At 38.5% G+C, this 20,937-nt stretch overlaps 7 protein-coding genes across 7 annotated transcripts; 1 reads left to right on the forward strand and 6 right to left on the reverse strand.

The window, feature by feature from the left end:
* Positions 1–9,540: 9,540 nt before the first annotated feature.
* On the forward strand, positions 9,541–10,211 carry CBG04599 (the record flags this gene model as incomplete). The annotated part of the gene is made up of 2 exons (XM_002637764.2): positions 9,541–9,643; positions 10,024–10,211. 2 exons carry the CDS (start codon positions 9,541–9,543, stop codon positions 10,209–10,211), a joined length of 291 nt encoding a protein of 96 aa, XP_002637810.2.
* A 97-nt stretch (positions 10,212–10,308) lies between these two features.
* On the reverse strand, positions 10,309–11,204 carry CBG04600 (the record flags this gene model as incomplete). Its single annotated transcript, XM_002637765.1, has 3 exons — positions 10,309–10,460; positions 10,516–10,796; positions 10,849–11,204. The coding sequence occupies 3 exons, from the start codon at positions 11,202–11,204 to the stop codon at positions 10,309–10,311; spliced, it is 789 nt and encodes a 262-aa protein (XP_002637811.1).
* Positions 11,205–11,515: 311 nt separating this feature from the next.
* CBG27220 lies at positions 11,516–11,979 on the reverse strand (the record flags this gene model as incomplete). Its single annotated transcript, XM_045238120.1, has 2 exons — positions 11,516–11,613; positions 11,781–11,979. 2 exons carry the CDS (start codon positions 11,977–11,979, stop codon positions 11,516–11,518), a joined length of 297 nt encoding a protein of 98 aa, XP_045098329.1.
* A 75-nt stretch (positions 11,980–12,054) lies between these two features.
* Positions 12,055–13,987, reverse strand: CBG04601 (the record flags this gene model as incomplete). The annotated part of the gene is made up of 6 exons (XM_045238121.1): positions 12,055–12,184; positions 12,233–12,454; positions 12,503–12,622; positions 12,670–12,781; positions 12,829–13,344; positions 13,939–13,987. 6 exons carry the CDS (start codon positions 13,985–13,987, stop codon positions 12,055–12,057), a joined length of 1,149 nt encoding a protein of 382 aa, XP_045092720.1.
* A 383-nt stretch (positions 13,988–14,370) lies between these two features.
* CBG04602 lies at positions 14,371–17,420 on the reverse strand (the record flags this gene model as incomplete). Its single annotated transcript, XM_002637767.1, has 5 exons — positions 14,371–14,593; positions 14,651–14,788; positions 14,814–14,925; positions 14,968–15,483; positions 17,372–17,420. Coding segments are annotated over 5 exons (1,038 nt in total), but the record flags the coding sequence as incomplete, so codon positions are not given.
* Positions 17,421–17,662: 242 nt separating this feature from the next.
* Positions 17,663–19,041, reverse strand: CBG04603 (the record flags this gene model as incomplete). The annotated part of the gene is made up of 6 exons (XM_002637768.1): positions 17,663–17,786; positions 17,837–18,058; positions 18,104–18,223; positions 18,268–18,379; positions 18,433–18,951; positions 19,005–19,041. 6 exons carry the CDS (start codon positions 19,039–19,041, stop codon positions 17,663–17,665), a joined length of 1,134 nt encoding a protein of 377 aa, XP_002637814.1.
* A 170-nt stretch (positions 19,042–19,211) lies between these two features.
* Positions 19,212–20,655, reverse strand: Cbr-clec-57 (the record flags this gene model as incomplete). The annotated part of the gene is made up of 8 exons (XM_002637769.1): positions 19,212–19,335; positions 19,383–19,721; positions 19,767–19,881; positions 19,934–20,043; positions 20,087–20,201; positions 20,243–20,356; positions 20,403–20,567; positions 20,613–20,655. 8 exons carry the CDS (start codon positions 20,653–20,655, stop codon positions 19,212–19,214), a joined length of 1,125 nt encoding a protein of 374 aa, XP_002637815.1.
* Positions 20,656–20,937: the final 282 nt, after the last annotated feature.

Raw genomic sequence — 20,937 nt, forward strand, 5'->3', positions numbered from 1 at the left:
TTAGAAAGATGATGACAGAAGTTTTAGCTCTGGAAAAGCTTTTAAAGTGGTCCTAATTGCTTCTGGAGTGAATGGAAAAAGGGATAGAGTTCAAAGAAAAGAATTGAGAATTTTGAGAAAGAAGGAATATTCTGAATCTTGTCGAATCAGTGAAAAACTTCAAAATTACCCTAGAATCTTATAATTTATGTCTAATAATTTTAGTTTTCGTGGACTATCCCATAAGTGATTTTGAATCCCTAAGACCGTACCATAAGTGCCCTAATAGGGGCCCATCTTGTATGTTCATTGAGCTCATTTATCTCGGTTCTTGTAGAAGATATCGAAAAGTAGTCAATTGATAAAATGTTTTTGATAGTATGATGAATATTTTATTAATTGACAACTTTTTTGTATCTTTGACAGGAACCGAGAAAAATTGGATCAAAGTTTAAAGTTAGGGTGCCTTTATTACGGTATGCGATAATCATTAAGATTGTAGCTTACAACTTTTTCAATAGTTTTTTGTCTATTCTGAAAATTCCAACATTTCTAATATATGATCTAGGAAGATCCGGATATAATTCTACCCATCTCACCAATTAAAACGTCATAATTTCCATCATGACCTATAATCTATCAAACCTATCAGATGCAGAATAGAGCACAAAGTTTGTCATCGTCGTATTTTTCTCATTTTTCTAAAAGCGGAACGAAAAAGTTGCACACGCATATAAGTCAGTCTTTCACATCTTCCACACACAAACATCATCACTTCTTCTTTTCCGGTCATTCGTTTTTTAGAAGACGAAGAAAAAAGAAAAACCCAAGAAGAAGAAGAAGAAGAGGAAAGAGTTGAGCTACCAAGATTCTTCTAAGAGTTCTTTCAACTTTTCGGAATTTTTTAAATGATTTTTCCAGAAGAAAAATGAAAAGGAATGTGAAGACAAATATTGTTGGGTTCGGATGGATTTTGATTTTGATTTATATTAGGTTGGCGGGAAAGTCTTTGTCACTCTGTTTGTTTAATCACTGTTCTCGTATATGGAGGCTGTGTATGATATCGACTCTAGTGAATAACAAGGTGATAAGAACCTTCCATATAAACAAGTCCCCATCTCCTTCCCTGCTCCTCATCTGTAATTGAAACGATATGTTTGTTCCCACTGCTATTCACATCAGACATGTTTTGATTTACCTCTTCCTATCTCACACCACGATGAAGGATTCGGAAACTTTCTTGAAGAATGTGTACAACACACATGCCCCTCACTACAATACTATTCGCAATTGGTTCCATCGTTTCGCAAAAGATGACTTCTCGCTCGATGAAAAGGATCGCTCTGGGAGACCCCGTGAGTTGGATTTGGACAAGCTGAAGCACGCATTGCAATCGGATCCATTTCAATCTAGCCGTGAACTAGCTGTCACATTCGGAGTTCACCATAGCACAGTCCTTGAAGGTTTGAAGTCTCTTGGAATGAGAAAACTTTTTGGTCGATTCATACCTCATCACCTGACTCAAGCCAACCTTGACCGCCGAGTCGACGATTCGATTACTCTTCTCACTCTCCACGCGGGCGATCGATGGCTGGACCGGCTAATAACCGGAGATGAGAAGTGGGTCTTCTACGATAATCACCACAGGAAATCCCAGTGGGTTGGAGAAGGAGAGAGCCCACAGGATGTCCCCAAACCCGACTTTCATCCGAAAAAAGTTATGCTCTCTGTGTGGTGGGGAGTGGACGGCCCCATCTACTGGGAACTTCTGCCCGAGGGCAAAACAATAACTGGAGACCTCTACACTACTCAACTACGAAACCTCAAGAAGCAGTCGACCGTTCGGCCCTGAAAGACAAGAAAGTGTACTATCAACATGATAACGCTCGCCCACATGTTTCGAAACAAGTGAAGCAGGAGCTGATGGGATATGGATGGAATGTTCTCCCTCACCCCCCGTATTCTCCTGATCTTGCTCCTTCCGACTATTGGTTATTTGGCGATATGACACGTGCCTTCGAAGGAAGAAGCTTCAATTCCCGTGGAGCGGTCGAAGCGGCACTCAAACAATACTTTGCCTCACGCCCGGCTGGATTCTACCGCAATGGAATCCATAAATTGAGGGAACGTTGGAGACATGTTGTTGATAATGATGGACAATATAATTAATTATTCGGTTATTTTTTCTTTGAGAAATAAACTATTGAAAAAGTGACAAAGACTTTCCCGCCAACCTAATATTTGCAGCTGTCGCTCATAAAAATGTGATGGCTGGCTAGGAAAAAAAATTTGCATACGTTATAATGGAATTTTTGTATTCATCTATGTATTCAGAAAGAACACAGTATCCCAATATGAGAGATGTATGATCTCATTTTTGCGGAACTAAATTCTAGAAGATGTAAGGCTAGAACTACTGTAACTTTGATTAGTCTTAAATGAAGGCTTGAAGAGGATCTAAAAGCTTTAACCCAGCTAAAGCTTTAACCCAGTTAAAGCTTTAGAAACTAAGAATGAAACAAAGGATACCAAAGACTTTGGGTTTTTTATTTTCTTCGACTGAAAACAAGGAAAGCGATAAAAAGGAACATTTGAGACATGAATAGACACATACATACTACATTAGGCTGATTGCCATTGGCTCCGAGAGCACGACCCAAAACGTAAGAGTCGAACTGGAGCAATGGATGGGCAAGAAGAAGACCACGGGGAGATAAATTTGAATGTGTCTTGACTTCAAAGGAAGATAAATCGTGAATTGTTGTTGAGGAAGATGGAAGAAGAAGAAGAGCTTAGCCCCCATGCTCTTACCCGCATATAAAATGTATAATAGTCGTGTCCCGAGTAGAAGAAGGGCAGATGGTTGGTGGTTGCTTTTCAAAAGTGTTGTCTTCATGAAGAAACATCCTTCTTCATTTAGTTTTGGACCTCCCGATGAGTTGAGAAAACCGGGGGCCGAAGGAGAAGAATGCGTTGGTGAAGGAGCAGTTGAATGGAAATTGGAGCAAAGGAGAAGAAGAAGAAGGGCGACGTAGAAGAAGAAGGACGCGAAGAGCGACGGGTTAATTGTGAAAATTAGATGATGGATTTGAATGCGGTGTGTATGTTGAAGGCACTTGGCAGAAATAGGAGTGAAACCAAAACGGATGGACGGCGGACGATGGACACACCCCAGGAGCACCATAAGAATATGAATTGGCGCCTATTTTCGGGTTTGTGTCCGTGGGAAATTGATGGGACGGAGAAATAGCATCGAGCATCAATGAGATGGGAATCAAAACGAGGAGACGTTTCACTAGTTGAACTGGAGAAGTTGAAGATCTTGCGCAGGTTTTAGGGGATCATCTAATTTGTTAAAACATGCAGGTGGCTAAGATGAGTTAGAAACCTAATGAATAATCATGTCTTATGAACAGAGTTAACTTTAATCTCATGCTCCGATCTAGCAGATCATTTCTTGAAAACTAATAATACCAATTTTGATGAACCCCATAATTGGCTGAAATTACAGAACAACCTAGACTGTCGATAATTGTTTCGGAATTGGCTGTTTGACTGTAGATTTACAGCCAGTTTAACCAAGAAATGGAGTCAGAGCTCATTATTATCGTTACCATTTGAGTAGGTACCGTAGCACTCTAATAGAAAGCCCCCGCAAACCATCAACTTCGAGTACATATAGCTCCATTCCCTTTGAGAGATACCAAAAAATAGTCAACGGACGAAATGTTCACTATAAAATCAAAAATATTTTGTCATTACTATTTGATATCTTTCACAGGAATCGAGATAAATTGGCTCAAATTTGAAAGTTAAGGTGTCACTCTATTGGAGTGTCTACTACGGTAGATGAGTTCTATCGTAAACAAAAGTTTTTTTTTTCGAAAAAAAACGCATAGGCTATTTTCAAATCAGTTCCTACTCAAATTCCACCTAGTTTTTTACTGTTTCAGGCGCTCAAAAATATTTTTCAATCCCAAAAATTCTAGATTTCTTATCATCAAACGGAAAGCTCGCACACAACAAAAAAAACGCTTTTGCACTTTTTGTCGGAGTCAATTCCCAGGGAAAAAACACATATGACAAATGAAGAGAGCAGGAACCACCTCGTGTGCCAACAAATCTTTTTTGTTGGAGATTAAAAAGTTGAATTGGGGGAAGATGATCTACATCTTTGAATAGGGAAGCCATTTGCAATAGAAACGTCAGATGTTTTTTCATCTTCTATCATGTTTGATATCATGTTTGATGGGATTTTTATCACAAGAATCTTGAAACATGATAAAAGCGAATGAAGCGTATGAGAAAAACGAGCTAGATGTAAATGCCCAACATATACGTACACTTTGAGCTTAATTATCTCTGCTCCTATGAAAGATATCAAAAATCTGTACGCTGATAAAATGTTAGTGATATTATGATGAACAGTTTATTAGTAGCCAAATGTTCGATATCTTTTGAAGGAACCGAGATAATTCAGCTCAAAGTGCACGCATAGGGTGGATATCTACTAGAGAATTTAAGATGTGTGGTCTCGAAATCAAACTAGGTCGTAGCTTTTTTTAAGAGCCAGATAGCCCACAAAGATGAGCTGATCACTGCTTAAATTCGCTTTTTTTTCGAGTTGAAAGCGGTGAAATCCTAATAATATGAATGCATAAAAATCCCTTCTGCACCAACAATCTTTTGAAAAAAAACACCTGCTCTCTCAAAGCCCCATTTCCACTAATTTAAGGTTTTGTTGAAAAGGAAATTTGAAAAACATAGATAGTTAGGTATAGGTTGTTGGAAAATGTACAAAGTGGGTTCTGGAAGGAAAGGAAGAAAGGATGAAGGGATTAGATTTTTTTTTGAAAAAAGAAGAATAGGAATTTTTAGAATACTGTACTCGACAACTGAAAGTTTGTGTTAGATTGAAAAGGGAGTCGGCGAATCCATAGCTGGCGTTATCAAAGTGTGTTGATTGATAAGAAGTTGGAATTGAATTGGAGACTGATAATAGAAATGTGTCAGGTTCTATGAAGCTAACAAGAATTTTTTAAAATTTGAACAGACTACTCATGTACCGTATTCCTTCAAATTAGTCGGTATTTCAGTCTGAGCTTTTATTTTTGAATGACAGATGTTGGACGCACTTTGACGCTTAGCCTTTTAGCTGATCAAAATCTATGACATTAGAGCACAAAAAGTTTCAATACCAATTTTCACCTGAAAAGTACATACTTGTGAAAATTTTTGAATATTTTCTCAAATGCAGTGTTCAAACAATATAGAACAGATACTGATTACCGTAAAACCTGGACAACTTTTAACTTTGAACCAATTTATCGTGGTTCCTGTCTAAGATATGAAAAAGTTGTCGACTGATAAAATTTCGATGAAACTATGGTAGTCATTTTACTAGTGGACAAATTTTTAATATCTCTCATAGGAACCGAGATAATCGAGCTTGAATTTGACGATTTGGGTGGGCTTCTATCAGACTAAATACGGTACTTTCGTTAAATAAAAGGTAGAACTTTGAAATAATGGGAATCTCTCATTCCTGACGTCTTCTTGTATATCTAAACGGAAACAATTTGACAAACGACCGACTTCACACCCATTCTACTCGCCCTACCAAAACGAGGGCTTCTTAGTTTTGCTCTCCGCGAAGAAGAAGAAGAAGTGAGAAAAGGCGAAAGACACAATGAAGATAATCCTTCAATTTCAAATAGATGTATGTGTCAAACCACGACGACCGGTGTTTGGAACAAGAAGACCATCGAGAGAGAGAGACACGTGTGTGCCGTATGTTCTGTCAGTGTCCTCGGGCTCTTTGGGTGTCATAAAATTAAACGAAGAAACAGCGAAAAAAAGAGATTGAGAGGCGATAGAGAGATTCTGACCCAACCAACCGGCACACTCGGCATATACGTTGGATTTATGATTTTGTACAAAAAAAAGAAGAAGGCAATTTGAAAGATTCTGACCAAGACATGAAAACACCAATTCTTGCTGCTCGAGAAAAAATAGGAAGAGGACAAAAATTGAAAATCTTGTTTTTGAGAAAACTTTGAGAAAATAGGGCAACTAGTAATTTGGAAAAGAGGAGGAGGGAAATGAAGTAAATAGGATTTTGCAAATCTCGAAAAGAAGATCATCTGAAAAATTAAAATCTGGAATTTTTGAAATCCAAAAAACCTGAACAACCGTTCCCTACAACTACCGTATACACTCAAACGATTGCCAACAAAAACCGTCAACATTGAGCCCATATATTTTGTTTCCTGTAAAATATATCAAAAAGGGGTCAGCTGACAAAATACCGGGGGAACCTTCTATCCTAGTTTGTTCATGGTAACCTTTTTTCAATATTTTCGAACAAATTTTTAAGAAAATTTCAAAAACACTGGAAAATACATTTTTCGAATTTCTGAAACATGCTATTTTATAGACTCACAACCTTTGATTCCTATTCTCTGAGTCTATTCCTAGAAAATCTGAAATAATATAAACTTTAAAAATTAGCTTCCTCATAACCCCAGTTCCTAAATTCTACTGTATTTCCTACCCAGACATGACCTCGGAGTTAGACCTAAAACATTCTACGCACCCTTTCCGAGTCCTTTTTTCTTTTTATCTCAATTTCACTCTTTATTTCTCTCTACTAACACAATTCAAAGCCATGAACCAACCTGTCAGATGCAAAAAAGAACATCCTTTTTTCCCATTGTGATGAGGGTCTCAACCTCGTGTCCGTGTGTGGCTCCAAAAAAGAGCAATGTGGGAAAAAAATGAGGGTCGAATGGAAAAAAAAGGGAGTGAAAAGGGAATGTCCGCAAGGCGACCCCATTGTGTCAGGAAAAAAGGAAGGTCCTAGATGAATATTTCATGTTTTGAAATCCGCTCCCTTTTCCGCGTAAATACATGACTCTCCCCCTATTCTTCTTTTTGTTCTTCTCCTTATTCTGAATCCTTTTGGTAGAAGTGAAATCATGATGAAATCTTCCATTTTGCCCTTTTTTTCTTATTCTCTTTGCAATGATGAACCCCTTGGGAGTCATGTAGGACGGAAGAAGGTTCTTTTCGAAATGGAACATTGTATAGAAGAAGTAGTCGACTGAATGTTGGGTCTTGGCTTCATAAAAGTGTCAGATGTCACGACAAATGGAAATGTCAATATGACGTGGATACGGGACATTGAATATAGAGAAACGCCCAAACCAAGGACCTAGAATGCAAAATGAGCACTTTGTCTACAACAAGTCGTCAAGGCGATATTTTTGGAAACTGAATTTTGATAAGGATCTTTTGAAATAGAAGGGGAATCCCGGCAAAAATAGAGAACATTAGGAAACATTAGGAAACATCAAGAGAGACTAGTAGGGAAACTACGTCAAACCAAAGGACATATGTGTTTTCTGATAAACGAATCTCAAAGATTATTCACAGGGAATTTGCTATGTGGGAGTGTTATGCTATAAATCACAGGAGATCAGGAGGATAGCAAAAGCGATCAAGTAAGGAATCAGTTTTGGATTTTTTTTTTCATTTTTTTTCTTGGGAGATCTGTCAGCTTTTAGTCAGTCCATAAAAATTCTATTGTCAATTCAAAAACATCGCACCGGTGAACTCACAAACAAACAAGTAAACAAGGGGGCGGAGCGATCCGCCCCTTTTCGCAAAGACGCCGCGCAGTTTTTTGACGGTATTTTAGCGATGCCGTTTTTCGGTAATTTTCATCGAATTTTTTCCGAATTGAAGGAAATCTGTCGATTTTTTTCTAATTCATCCATCAACTAATAAGAAAAATTGCCTTCTGGTATCACAACTATGAAGAAGTGATGAATAATCTGCTGTTAGTCGACAAATTACTCCAAATACTTCCCCGATCGAGTTTTTCAGGTTTTCAGGAAACTTTGCAATGATAATTTATGTTTTATGTGGCCTCGAAGCTTTTCTACCTCTTATTTTCATCATTGCAGGATTCGATACGTCATATGGTCTTGCTCATTTCATTTTCAGCCTGAATCAAAGAATAGTGTTTCCCAATTGTGTTTCTCAGTTTTTATAATAACAAAGTTATATATTCCTTCACAAAGTCGACGAATTTCCTTCAATTCGGAAGACATTCGATGAAAAATTACCGAAAAACGGCATCGCTAAAATACCGTCGAAAAACTGCGCGGCGTCTTTGCGAAAAGGGGCGGATCGCTCCGCCCCCTTGTTTACTTGTTTGTTTGTGAGTTCACCGGTGCGATCTTTTTGAATTGACAATAGCGCCTGTAATAGAAGGTCCCCAACACTGCCAAGTTTGAACTGATTTGTCTTGGCTGGTATACAAGATATCAAATGAGTGCCATTTGATAAAATTTTGGTGATATCATGATAAGCAATCTACAAGTTGAAAACTTTTTCATATCTCTCACTGGAATCAAGTTAAATTAGCTCATAGTTAAACGTTTAGCGGGCCCTTATATTAGAGGTTTACGGTACTATTGATCAGAATGTCTTTATACAAAGTGAAATTTTAATTCAATTTGAAGCATAGTAATTTCCTTCAAAACCTCAAGACGCTTTTGGACTTTCTCTCCAAATCTAAAGCAGTTTGTATTACAATAAACCTACATAATAATGTGTTTGTTGACAAGAATGGAAAATGGCATGTACCATATATTAGTTTTAAATGTCTACTTTTTATATATGGGGAATTTTTTGTGGTCCACTGCCAGAGACAGTGACACAATTGGTTCGACGTCGAAGACAAGAGAGAAAACGATGAAGAGTTCAACGAATGTGAGCAATTAGAAACTGTGCACCTAAATGTCAATAGAAAGAACATTGACTTATTACTAAGTCTTTATTAAATATAATTATAGAGAAAAGGTTAGCGAAAGATGACTTAAGGTCATCTCAAAGATAAGAGAGAATTAATGTGACATGTTTGAGCAGGTGACTTGAACTTGGCGCCGGAGAAGCGTGTTGTTGGTGGAGTGTACGCACGAGTCGCTTCAAACTGGTGACGTTGGCGGGAGTTTGAATGCAGGCCGTTGGGGTGTAAAAGATCTGAAGAAACCTGAAAGAACATTAGAGAGGATTTTCCTCATTTGAGATTAAAGACTCGTGGAATATGTGATATTCCACGATAGAATTTTAATTTCTCCAGAATTGCCAGTTAGCAAAAACCCACACAAACTTATCATCATAACCTTTTCCGGCTAGACTGCCTAGAATAAAAATCATTTGTGTCAGATTTCCAGAACAATGTGATCCATACTCTTGTCTCTTAATCCAGATTCAATTTCCGCTGACTATGAGATCGAACCCACAAAACGAATAAATCCAACAAACGTATATTTCAAACAAAAAAAGAGAACGGAATCCCGGGGATCGAGTAAACAGGACTCTAAAAATGTGATAAAATTGAAAGCAAATGTGAAAATAAAACGAGTGTGTGTTTTAGTTTCTGAAGAAAATAGTGGGTCACTGAGATTCATGCGAAAAAGAAAAAAGAACGGAAGAATAAGAAGAAGCTATAGTTGATTTTTTGCAGGTTATGTTCTGGATCCGAATGCTTTGATGTCTCTCCATCGACATCATAATCAGCAACCACCGACGTATGAGGATTCGATCAAATCTCATTCACCGCCAAAGTACGACATGACACCGGCTACAACTAATTGTGAGTACCCTTGAAAATAGAAAAGTAGAGGTTTTACTTGATAGGAATGACGCAAGAAAAATTGTACTATTTTGAGTGGGATATATCTGGATGGGGTAAAATATAGAATCAGATTTTTTTTTAATTTTTCGATTATAGATAAACTCAGAAGAACGATCTATTCTGGCACTTATAGCCCAAATTATCTCCCTTTCTTTAAAAAAATATCAAAATTTATCAACTGATGAAATTTTTTCGTAAAATTACCAACATTTTATCAGTTGACAGATTTTTGAAATCCTTTGAAGGAACCAAGATAATTGATCTCAAAGTGCAAGTATAGGGTGACATAGACCAAACTTAATGGAGACTACGAAAAAAACGCATAAACTTAATTCCAGCAACCACACACAACTCAATGGAACTTCCCACGAGCAGTGCAACAACTGCAAGAATTGAAGGAACTCGAATGGAATCTCCCCGCCGAACTCCGATCCTTCTCCACACTCGATCCATGTCAGAATCCTGTATTACACCATCTGGAGATGTGAAAGACGGCATGGAGGAAGGAAGAAAAAGCGCACGATAATTTATTTATTGGAAAAGAGAGAGTCTACAAGAAATATACCCATAACAATCAGATCACAAAGAATAATTCCAGAAAAAATAATTTGAATGTTAAATCTTTAGTTCTCAACCATAGAATATTCGTCGCGACGATCCCGGCGATAGAAACGAATACAACAGTAGATTAGTGTGACGAGTAGAGCCACGATGATCACAAGTACAAAAAAGACAAGAGCAATAAGAACCCATTCAGGAAGAGGCCATTTCCAGACTGAAATGAATGTTATTTGAGATGTTAAGACTCATAGATTCTAAAATTCACTTACGGTTCTCGATTTTCTCATGCTTCAGCACATGTTTATACTGCTTGGTCATCCATTCCAATCCTTCCCGATACTGCTCTTTCTTGAAAAATATCTCTCCTTGCTCCGCTATTCTCTTGATCACCGAATCATCAATTCTTATAGAAGAACCAATTGATGTGTAGACAACTTCATCTTTAGTTGACAAAAAAATCACCATATCGTCGTCACACTGGCCACGATTCTGACGGTCTCTGATGACGTCGGCGAAAATTTTGGCGGCTTGAAGAATCGAGTCACGAGAACTGAAAATGAGAAATTTTGATTTTCAACTAACTACGAAACAATAATACTTACGTCTCATTGTGATCCAAATGCATTTTTCCTACAACTGCAATGGAGATGGTGAATCCTCGAGGTGGAGATTTCAAACACATCGCTGGACGGAGACATGAGCAATTTGTCTCACCACGAACATACAGTAATTCCTTCTCCATAAAACTCTCTTCTTCTTCTATTGTTTCGTTTCCATCTTTACTCACGACTTTTTTCCATGACACAATATTATTTGGGTCGCAGAAAAACGATGGTTTTGTCTGACCGCACAGTTCAGATTGTGTCATTGAATCGGGATATGTGTAGGGTGTATAATCAGGGAATCCACTCTGGATTACGGTATGGCACGTGGCAAAGAGTATCAGGAATCGGAGCATCTTCTAGAAAAAGGAATTTAGCTAACAAGAATGAGAATAAGCAAAAAAAATAGGAAAAGGAATGAGAGGAGGATGAGTCAGTGATATGAAAATGTATTTTTCCTCCACCTCGCTTGTATGCTTATCAGTCAAAACGATCCCTGTATTTGTACTTGAAAAAATGTTTTTGTTGTGCATGGAGAAGAGAGGAAAAAGAAGAAGAAGAAGTGTGTGGGAAGTGTGAAATCGATTTTTATTGTTTGCCTGAGTTTTGAATGCAAAAATGAAAAATGAGGAATCAATGAATCATGAATGGTAAAAAAGGCCGGAAACTATTTATTGATAACCACAGAGGAGTCAGTGCTAGATTCGTGAAGAGCTGTTGGAGTTGTACGTGGACGAGCGGCACGACGACGACGATGGCGCTTCTCTGGAAAAGGAGATTTTTGAAAAAAAAATTGATTCAGCAGACCGACAGACTGACCGACCGTCGACTCAGCCGAGCAAAAGCAGACCGAGTTGACCGAGTTCTTGTATTCGGCTGGGTTGGCGGTCGGTCGACGGAAGCCGATTTTTGGCCTCAGTGCAAATACTCACTCTTTCTTTTATTAGTAGTCATTGGGGATGCTGATCTACTGACAGATCCAGAAGTCTCTCCAGATGATGAATCCCCTTCTCTTTTGTCTTCTTGTTTCTTCTGCTCCCGAAACACTGATCCATACTTGTAACATCGATAAACAACGAACAGAGTGACTCCAGATACCACTACAACTGTGGCCAATTTTAGAAAACGCATTTTTCTTTTATTGAAATAAAACGTTAAATAGAACATTTATCTAACAATTTTTATACAGAGCTTTTACGTAATTTATCAAGGGAAAGTAATGAACCAATATCCTTCGAATCCTCTCTTTTGAACCGACCCATCCGATTTGAATCTCATCGTGACGTAACTGTATGGTGATACCCAGGACCAAGGAACTGTAGCGTTACCGGAGAGACTGAAAATGATTTTTCCCGTTTATAAATTTTCTAGTCTTATCGCTTACTTTGCCACAAGATTATTAGGAAGTACTGTAGACGAATTATAAATTTCCAACACATCAAATCTAGCTTCTGTTAGGAAGTCATCCAGTGTGACATTGACATGGAATCCGTCTGGAGCTGTGATATAATACAATTGCTCAGTGTACGGACCGTAGTTGTCTGGATAGTTAGGAGAGGTAAATGTTCCATTCTGCCCTGTTTGATTTATTGGGGCAGAGTACACTCTGAAAAGATTAAAGATTGGAAAAAAACGGAGTGATAAGGAAACTCACTGAGCATTCCATGTGAGCAGCCACCCGTTGTTAGTGATAGTTTTATCGGTGTGAAATTTGAAAGAGACGACGTTAGAAGAACTTTCAAAATCGTAACGAGGATTTGTGTATTCATCGGTTCTAAAAATCCCTAGAATATTAAACAAAAGCTCAAGATCCAGACGTACTTTCCCAGATACGGATAAGTGTCATTTGGTCCATCGTACGCCTGAATATAATCGAATGTTCGTTCGACCAGATATGGGCTGAATTGAAGGGTGATGTACGTGTTGTTGGGCGCTGAAGCTTACTTTTTATTATCCTTTTACAAGTATAGTCTAACTCACAATTAATCACATACCAGCAATCCAGGTTGTTATAGTATTGATCTGGGTATCCAGGAGACTTGATAGTTCCAGTTCGAGAGTACGATCCTCCGTAGTTTGTCGTCGTAGGGCACAATGCTGGCATTTGCCTACACATTGCTGGCTGTACACTATAACATGGTGTAGCTTTCATTCCTGCTTTATCAGTGGATTTGAATGTGGCACAATCACCATTAACACTTGGCTCTCCTGTAGTCCACCATGTCGAGAATGCAGTTGTTCCATCAGAGTTATGCCAGACATTAGTTGTCGTGTTTCTAGTGATGGCTAACCATGGTTGAGCAAACATACCAGATGTGAAATAACTGAAGAATGTGAGCTCTTTGGTGCTCATAATGAAGGCTTGACGTCCTCCGATGGATTGACAGTAGCTGTCGGTTTCAGCATAAGTCATGTATCGGTCCGAGATTTGATAGCAGTAGGAGGTTTCATTGCCAAACGACCAGCCATCTGGGCAGAGATTCACAGAGGACACATCTGGAATTGAAATGACTCTGAGTGGCCAGTGCTCGAAAGCAACTGATATCCTTATCATTAATTCGAAAACAAATCATATATTCAAAAAAGGTTTTTTTACAGTAAACATTCTAATAGAACGCTTCCCAAACGGCCACCTTTGAGCCCATACATCTCATTTCTTGTAAAAGATATTAAAAAGTAGTCAACCGACAAAATATTTTTGATGTTTTGATAAACAATTTATTAGTTGAAAACTTTCTGATATCTTTCACAGAAATCGAGATAAATTGTCTCAAAATTGAAAGCTAGGTGTAGCGTTCCATTATAGTTCTTACGGTACATATGTTTTCAAATATATTTCACTGTTGGTCAATTATTTAAGAAAGGGAAATAAGTTCAATATGGTTGAACGGACGGTCTGTTATTGGAAACATGGGAAGTTATGAAGAACTTATTGACGAAAAAATATAACTAGACTCTAGGCTGATATTTAAAATTCAGAAACACCAAAACTCATTTTCCAGAAAACAGTTTACTCTGATCTGAAACCCTTTTTTCAACACGCTTGTTCAAATGCTTATAATCAGTATCAACATTTAATATCCTCCTTACCATTAAAAGCAGAAGCAAAAATCAGAGCGGTCAATATAGCGGCAACCATTCTCAACCGACTGATCAGTGGGTGTTATCTCTTCACCGCTACTGACATAAAACAAAAATTTACTTCTTTTTTCGCAAATTTATAGCGATAGAAGAAGAATTTACGACCTCGTGCCACATTTCGATTTGCGTAATAGAGAGCACTATTACCAGATAACTTTGGAAAGTTATCAGAAGAAGAATACATGGACAAAGAATAAGAAGAAGAACACAATTTTTATTGAATGATCCAGAACAGAGAGAATCCTTTCTTTTGGATCATCGAGTCGGATTTGAATCTCATTGTGGCATAGCGAGACGGAGAGAGCCACGACCATGGAGCAACTGCGGAGCCGGATAGACTGGAAAAAACTAGACGGGTTACTGTAACCACATTCAAGCGTACTTTGCTATAAGAGTGTATGAGCTGACATACGACGAATTGTACACTTCCAGAACATCAAAAGTGGACTCTGTGATAAAATCAGTAATTGTCACATTGACCTGGAATCCGACTGGAGCTGTGATATAATACAATTGCTCCGTGTAAGGGTCATAGTTATTTGGGTAGTTTGGAGATGTGAATGATCCATTTTGACCTGTTTGTCTGATTGGTGGGGTGTTTGATCTGTAAAAATAGAATAAAGTCAGAGATTGATCACAAATTGATAAGACTAAAGCTCACTTGGTATTCCATGTTAGTTGCCATCCTTTGTTTGTAATGACGCTGTTCGTACGGAATCGGAATGAGATGGAATTATTAGAACTCTCGAAGTCATTACGAAGGTCCCAACCGTCATCGTCGATTCTGCAACAAAGTATTCTGGGAGTCTCCAAATGAAGCTTACGTTCCGAGGTATCGAGAAGTGGTATTAGGGCCGTCATAAACACTGACGTAGTCAAAATAATCGTATACTACATACGGATAGAATAGCAATGTGATATAAGTGTTTGGTGGAGCTGAAACTCTACATAATAATCGGAAAATAATACCATACTCACAGGAAATCGAGTAGAAACAGTCCAAGTTGTTATAATACTGTACTGGATACCCGGGAGAATTAATAATTCCAGACCTCGTGCTAGATCCTCCATATTTTGTTTGTGTTGGACAAAGTGCTGGCATCTGCTTGCACAATGCCGGTTGCATACTGTAGCATTGTGTAGCTTTGATTCCCGATTTAGTTGTTCCTTTAAAAGTCGCACAATCGCCATTGACACCCGGCTCTCCAGTAGTCCAATAAGTGGAAAGTGGAGTTGTGTTATCCGAGTTGTACCATTTACCATTTGTCGTGTTCCTTGTGGTTGCTAACCATGGTTGAGCTAACCAAGAGGAGGTGAAGTCGGTGAGCCAAGAGAGTTCTGTGGATGAGACAACGAATATTTGAGATCCTCCAATGGATTGGCAGAAGGAACCTGCTTCCGAATAAGTCATGTATTGAGGAGATTGGATGTAACAATAGGAGGTGTTGGTGGAAAATATCCATCCAGTGGGGCAATGATTGACATCAGCAGTGACTATTGGAAATTATAAACATTTTAAATCATAAATTCAGGTCACGAAATCCATATTTATATATTTTAAACAACTGATACTAGATTACTAACAAATACATTTTCAGTTACGTTTTTTAATTATGAAAAAAAACAAAACAGAAATTGGCATTATGCTATTTGAATAAACTAGTTTTGAACTTCTCTGAAACAATGTTCATTCATATCTCTGATTTTCGATAGCACTAAAATGCTTGAAAATCCAATACTCACCTTGAGCTGACGATGCAAAAATCAGAGCGGTCACTACAACACCAATCATTTCGTCTTGACTGACTATTTCCTTATACTGTTTCTTCTTCTCTATCGCTCCCGGAGCAGGAGCAACCGCACTTTGTCAAGAGACGTCAAATTTATGACTTTTTATGTGCTTTTTATGGAGGAGAAGTTTCGAAATTCAAAACCTGCATGTCTGATTGTAGCGCTTAGTTATTTCTGGGATTTCTGGAACTTCTGAAACTTCTGAAAGTGTGCACAAAATGAAATATTTTTATTGAATGATCCAGAAAAGTGAGAATCCCTTCTTCTGAACAATTGCATCCGACTTGAATCTCATCGTCACGTAACGAGAAGGAGATAACCAGGACCATGGTGCAACGGATGGACCAGTAAGGCTGGAAAAAACCCCCATTAATTTGTACTTTTTGATGTTACCATAGATTAAATAAATGTTATACTCACTTTGCTATGAGAGTGCTAGCACTGACATATGACGCATTATACACTTCCAAAACATCGTAATTCTGCTCAAGGACAAAATCAGTGATTGTCACATTGACCTGGAATCCGACTGGAGCTGTGATATAATACAATTGCTCCGTGTACGGATCATAGTTATTCGGATAGTTTGGAGATGTGAATGATCCGTTTTGACCTGTTTGTCGGATTGGTGGGGTGTTTGATCTATAGAATTAAAAAAAAATAAAGAAAACATAAATTGAATTGATAAGAAATCTATTCTCACTTGGCGTTCCAGGTCAATAGCCATCCTTTGTCAGTGATTATTTTATCTGTGATAAATTTAAAAGAGACCGAGTTATTGGAACTTTCGAAATCGTCTCGTAACCAATAGCCATTATCGGTTCTGAAATAATGTCGTTCATAATTTAGAGACAGGAGGAAACATACGTTCCAAGATATGGAAAGGAGGCATTCGGACCATCGTAGACATTAATGTAATCAAAATAGTCTTCAACGACGTATGGAGAAAATAGCATAGTGATATAGGTGTTAGGTGGAGCTGAAAAATATACCTATTTTGGAAGTCGCCAACTTCAAACTCACATGTAATGGTGTATAAGCAATTCAAGTTGTTGTAGTATTGTGTTGGATATCCCGGAGACTGAATAGTTCCAGTTCTCGTGCTTAATCCACCATAATTAGTTTGGGTTGGACAAAGTGCTGGCATCTGCTTGCACAATGCTGGTTGCATACTGTAGCATTGTGTAGCTTTCAATCCTGGACTACTCGTTCCTTTGAATGTTGCACAGTCTCCATTGATGCCCGGCTCTCCAATACTCCAATAGCTTAACAGTGGCGTCGTGTTATCCGAATTGTACCATTTACCATTTGTCGTGTTTCTTTTTGTAGCTAGCCATGGTGGAGCAAATGACGAGGAAGTGAAGTCAGTGAGCCAAGTCAGTTCTCTGGATGTGAATATAAACACTTGTGATCCTCCAATGGACTGGCAGAATGGATCTGCTTCTGCATAGGTCATGTATTGAGGAGATTGAATGTAACAATAGGAGGTGTTCGTGGAAAATGTCCATCCAGTGGGACAATGGTTGACATCAGCGGTGGCAACTGGAAATCATTGGAACCATCAATCTCCAACTCTTAAAATTAAACTCACCTTGAGTGGCTGACGCAAGGAGCAGCGCGGTCACAACAGCACAGATCATATCGTCTCGACTGACTACCTTTCTTTTTTATCGCTACCGGAGCAGAGGAGCAAAGGCACTTCGTCAAGCCACACTAAATTTACGACTTTTTATGTGCCCAAAAAGTGTATCAAACTTCAGTTTCAAAATGTATTTGCGTAATACAGTTATCACTAAAGACACGGAAGAGCTAGAAATCGTAAAGAATATAAATAATTAGCTAACTTAATAGCTTAGTAAATCAACTTCTTCAAATAAAAGTTTCATTGAATAATCCAAAAAAGTGAGAATCCTTTCTTTTGAACCATATAATCAGATTTGAATCTCATCGTCACATAACGAGATGGAGAAAGCCAAGACCATGGAGCAACCGCTGACCCAGACAAACTGAAAAAGAATTTGACTGAAAATCCAAATACGTTGAGATCATTTCTCACTTTGCAATAAGATTACTGGAACTGACATACGATGAATTGTACACTTCCAGAACATCGAAAGTGGACTCTGTGACGAAATCAGTGATTGTCACATTGACCTGGAATCCCACTGGAGCTCTGATATAATACACTTGCTCCGTGTAAGGGTCATAGTTATTTGGGTAGTTTGGAGATGTGAATGATCCGTTCTGACCCGATTGGCTGATTGGTGGGGTGTTTGATCTGTAAGAGCTGATTAGAAAATTGAGAACTCTGCCTTGATCTCACTTGGCATTCCAAGTCAGTAACCATCCCTTGTCGGTGATAATGTTATCCGTGTGGAAAATAAAAGATACAGAGTTGCTGGAACTTTCGAAGTCGTCACGAAGATACCACCAGTTGTCTGTCCTGAAAACCATTTGTACTTTTCAAGTTGGATAGGAAAATCATACGTTCCAAGGAATGGATAGCTGGAGTTTGGACCATCGTAGACATCAATATAATCAAAAAAGTCCTCTAAAACATACGGATAGAAGAGCAATGTGATGTACGTGTTTGCCGGGGCTGAAATTACATACATATTTCTATAGGAAATCTGCTGAAATTTTTAAACCAACATGTGATAGTGTAGAGACAGTCCAAGTTGTTGTAATACTGAACTGGATACCCTGGAGATTGGATAGTGCCACTTCTAGTGTACGCACCACCGTAATCTTTAATCGTTGGGCATAGTGCCGGCATCTGCCTGCAGAGAGCCGGTTGGATACTGTAGCACGGAGTTACTTTGAGACCTGGGGCACTTGTGCCTTTGAATGTTGCACAATCTCCATTGACACCTGGCTCTCCAGTTGTCCAAAAGCTTGCTGTGGGAGATGTGTTATCGGAGTTATACCAGATATTTGTGGTTGTGTTTCTTGTAGTGGCTAGCCATGGTTGAGCAAATGACGAGGATGTGAAGTCAGTGAGCCAAGTGAGCTCTCTCGATGTGAATATGAACACTTGAGATCCTCCCATTGACTGGCAGAATGGATCTGCTTCTGCGTAGGTCATGTATTGTGGAGATTGGATGTAACAATAGGAGGTGTTCGTAGAAAATGTCCAACCAGAGGGACAATGATTGTCATCAGCAGTGACACCTAAAACCAGAAGAAGGACCAGATTCAATAAATCTCAAAACCGGAAAACTCACTGTTAAAGACCAAAAAGAGCAGCACCACACCGATCATTTTGCTCTCGAATGACTACTTTTCTTTTCGCTATCGCTACCGAAATAGGAGCTACAGAATTTATGTATTTTTTATTGCTTTTTTTAATTGTTTGAATCAAACTTCAGTCTCAAAAAGTTAGAGAATTTCTATTTTATTACAGAGTTGAAAATTCTATTTAAAGTTAGAATCTAGCAATAATTCCAGATTGCGTGCCATCCTTTATATTGAAGCGTTCCATCAGATACAAACTTCATTGACAAATAACTCCTTGGAGAGACCCAGTTCCATGGAACTGTCAAAGCTCCGGATAGTCTGGAATATTCTTCTGAAAACTATTCATTCGATTCCTTGTAACTTACGTAGCCACTAGCGTACTATTCGATTGCACACTGCTATTGTAGATATTCAAGTAATCGTACTTTGATTCCGTTCGGAAATCATCAATAGTCAAATTGACTTGCATTCCCCAGGCAACGCTAACTTGGTACACTTGTTCATCATAGCTATCGTAATTGTTCGGGTAATTAGGAGACACTAATGTTCCATTGGTTCCAGTCTGTGTGATCGTTGGCATATCTTTTTTTGCCTTCCATGTCGCCAACCAACCCTTATCAGTGATAGCGTAATTGGTCTTGAATTTAACATTCATCACATTTCCAGACGATTCGAAACCGCGAGCCATGTTGTAGGAGGAGACTCTAAAGATTGGGTTAGAAAATTTGATTGAATAGAAAGACTCTTACGTTCCAATATAATCATAGAATGATGTAGAATTGCCCTCATAGACTTCGACAGAATCATACCACTCTTCAATTACGAATGGGTAGAACATAATTGTGATGAAGGTATTATTAGGGGCTGAAAAGGAAAAATTGGTGTATGGTAGGATAATGTATGGTAGGACACTGACAATTGATCAGATATCTGCAGTCCAAATTGTTGTAGTACTGTACTGGATATCCAGGAGATTGGAATGTTCCAGACCAGGTTGTGGGTCCACCAAGAACGGCACTATTGCAACTGAAAGAAAAGGTTTTACTCTCCAATGAATCATTGAACCCACAGTGCAGGAGTCTGTTTACAAAAAGCCGGTTGTAACTGATAGCATTGTGTGACTTGCAATCCAGGTGGAGTCGCTCTTTTGAAGGTAACGCAATCTCCGTTGACACTCGGCTCATCTAGAATTATCTCTTATCAGTTTCCAGTGGTTTGAACTCACTGGTAGTCCACATTAAAGTGTAGAAATAGGAACCATCGAGATTATAGAATCTGTTGGTAGTGGTATTTCTTCTGGCACCAAGCCATGGTTGTAGGAAGGTATTGTTGGTGATAGCTGAGAAATTGGATTACTGTAGATTTTGAAAAAGAAACCACCTTACCAACAAGAGCATCACGTTCAGAGTATGAATCAATTGACACTGATTTACCACCAATGGAATTACAATATTGAACTGATTCATCAAAAGTGAAAAGTCGGGCAGAGATGGCATAACAGGAAGACGTTTCTGCATTGAACGTCCAACCAATTGGACACTCACTTCCCACTGAACAATAAAACAATAGAAAGATTTTTTAAAGAGCGAGCTTACCAGCAAGATTCGCAAAACTAAGAAATAGAAGGAGACGAATCATTGGAATCACGAAAACCAGAGTGCAAATTAGCTCCTTTTTTCTTATCAGTGGTTTGATTTATCAGCTATTATACCAAGTTCTATGTAAATGTTTGATCAATTTCAACAGAAGTAGCGAAGAAATGGTTTCGTGAGGTGATGAAAATTAGGTACCTTCCGATCGTCCTGTTGAGCTGATCCCGTTTCAGAAATTTTCATTTCACCAGATTGACTTAAAGTGTTTGAATAACAGCCTTAAAGATAGCAATCTTTGGTAAAAAAGCTACATTCTATCTCATCCTTT

This window comes from Caenorhabditis briggsae (genome assembly GCF_000004555.2).
Source record: "Caenorhabditis briggsae complete genome, chrV, whole genome shotgun sequence".
NCBI classification, from domain to species: Eukaryota; Metazoa; Nematoda; class Chromadorea; order Rhabditida; family Rhabditidae; genus Caenorhabditis; species Caenorhabditis briggsae.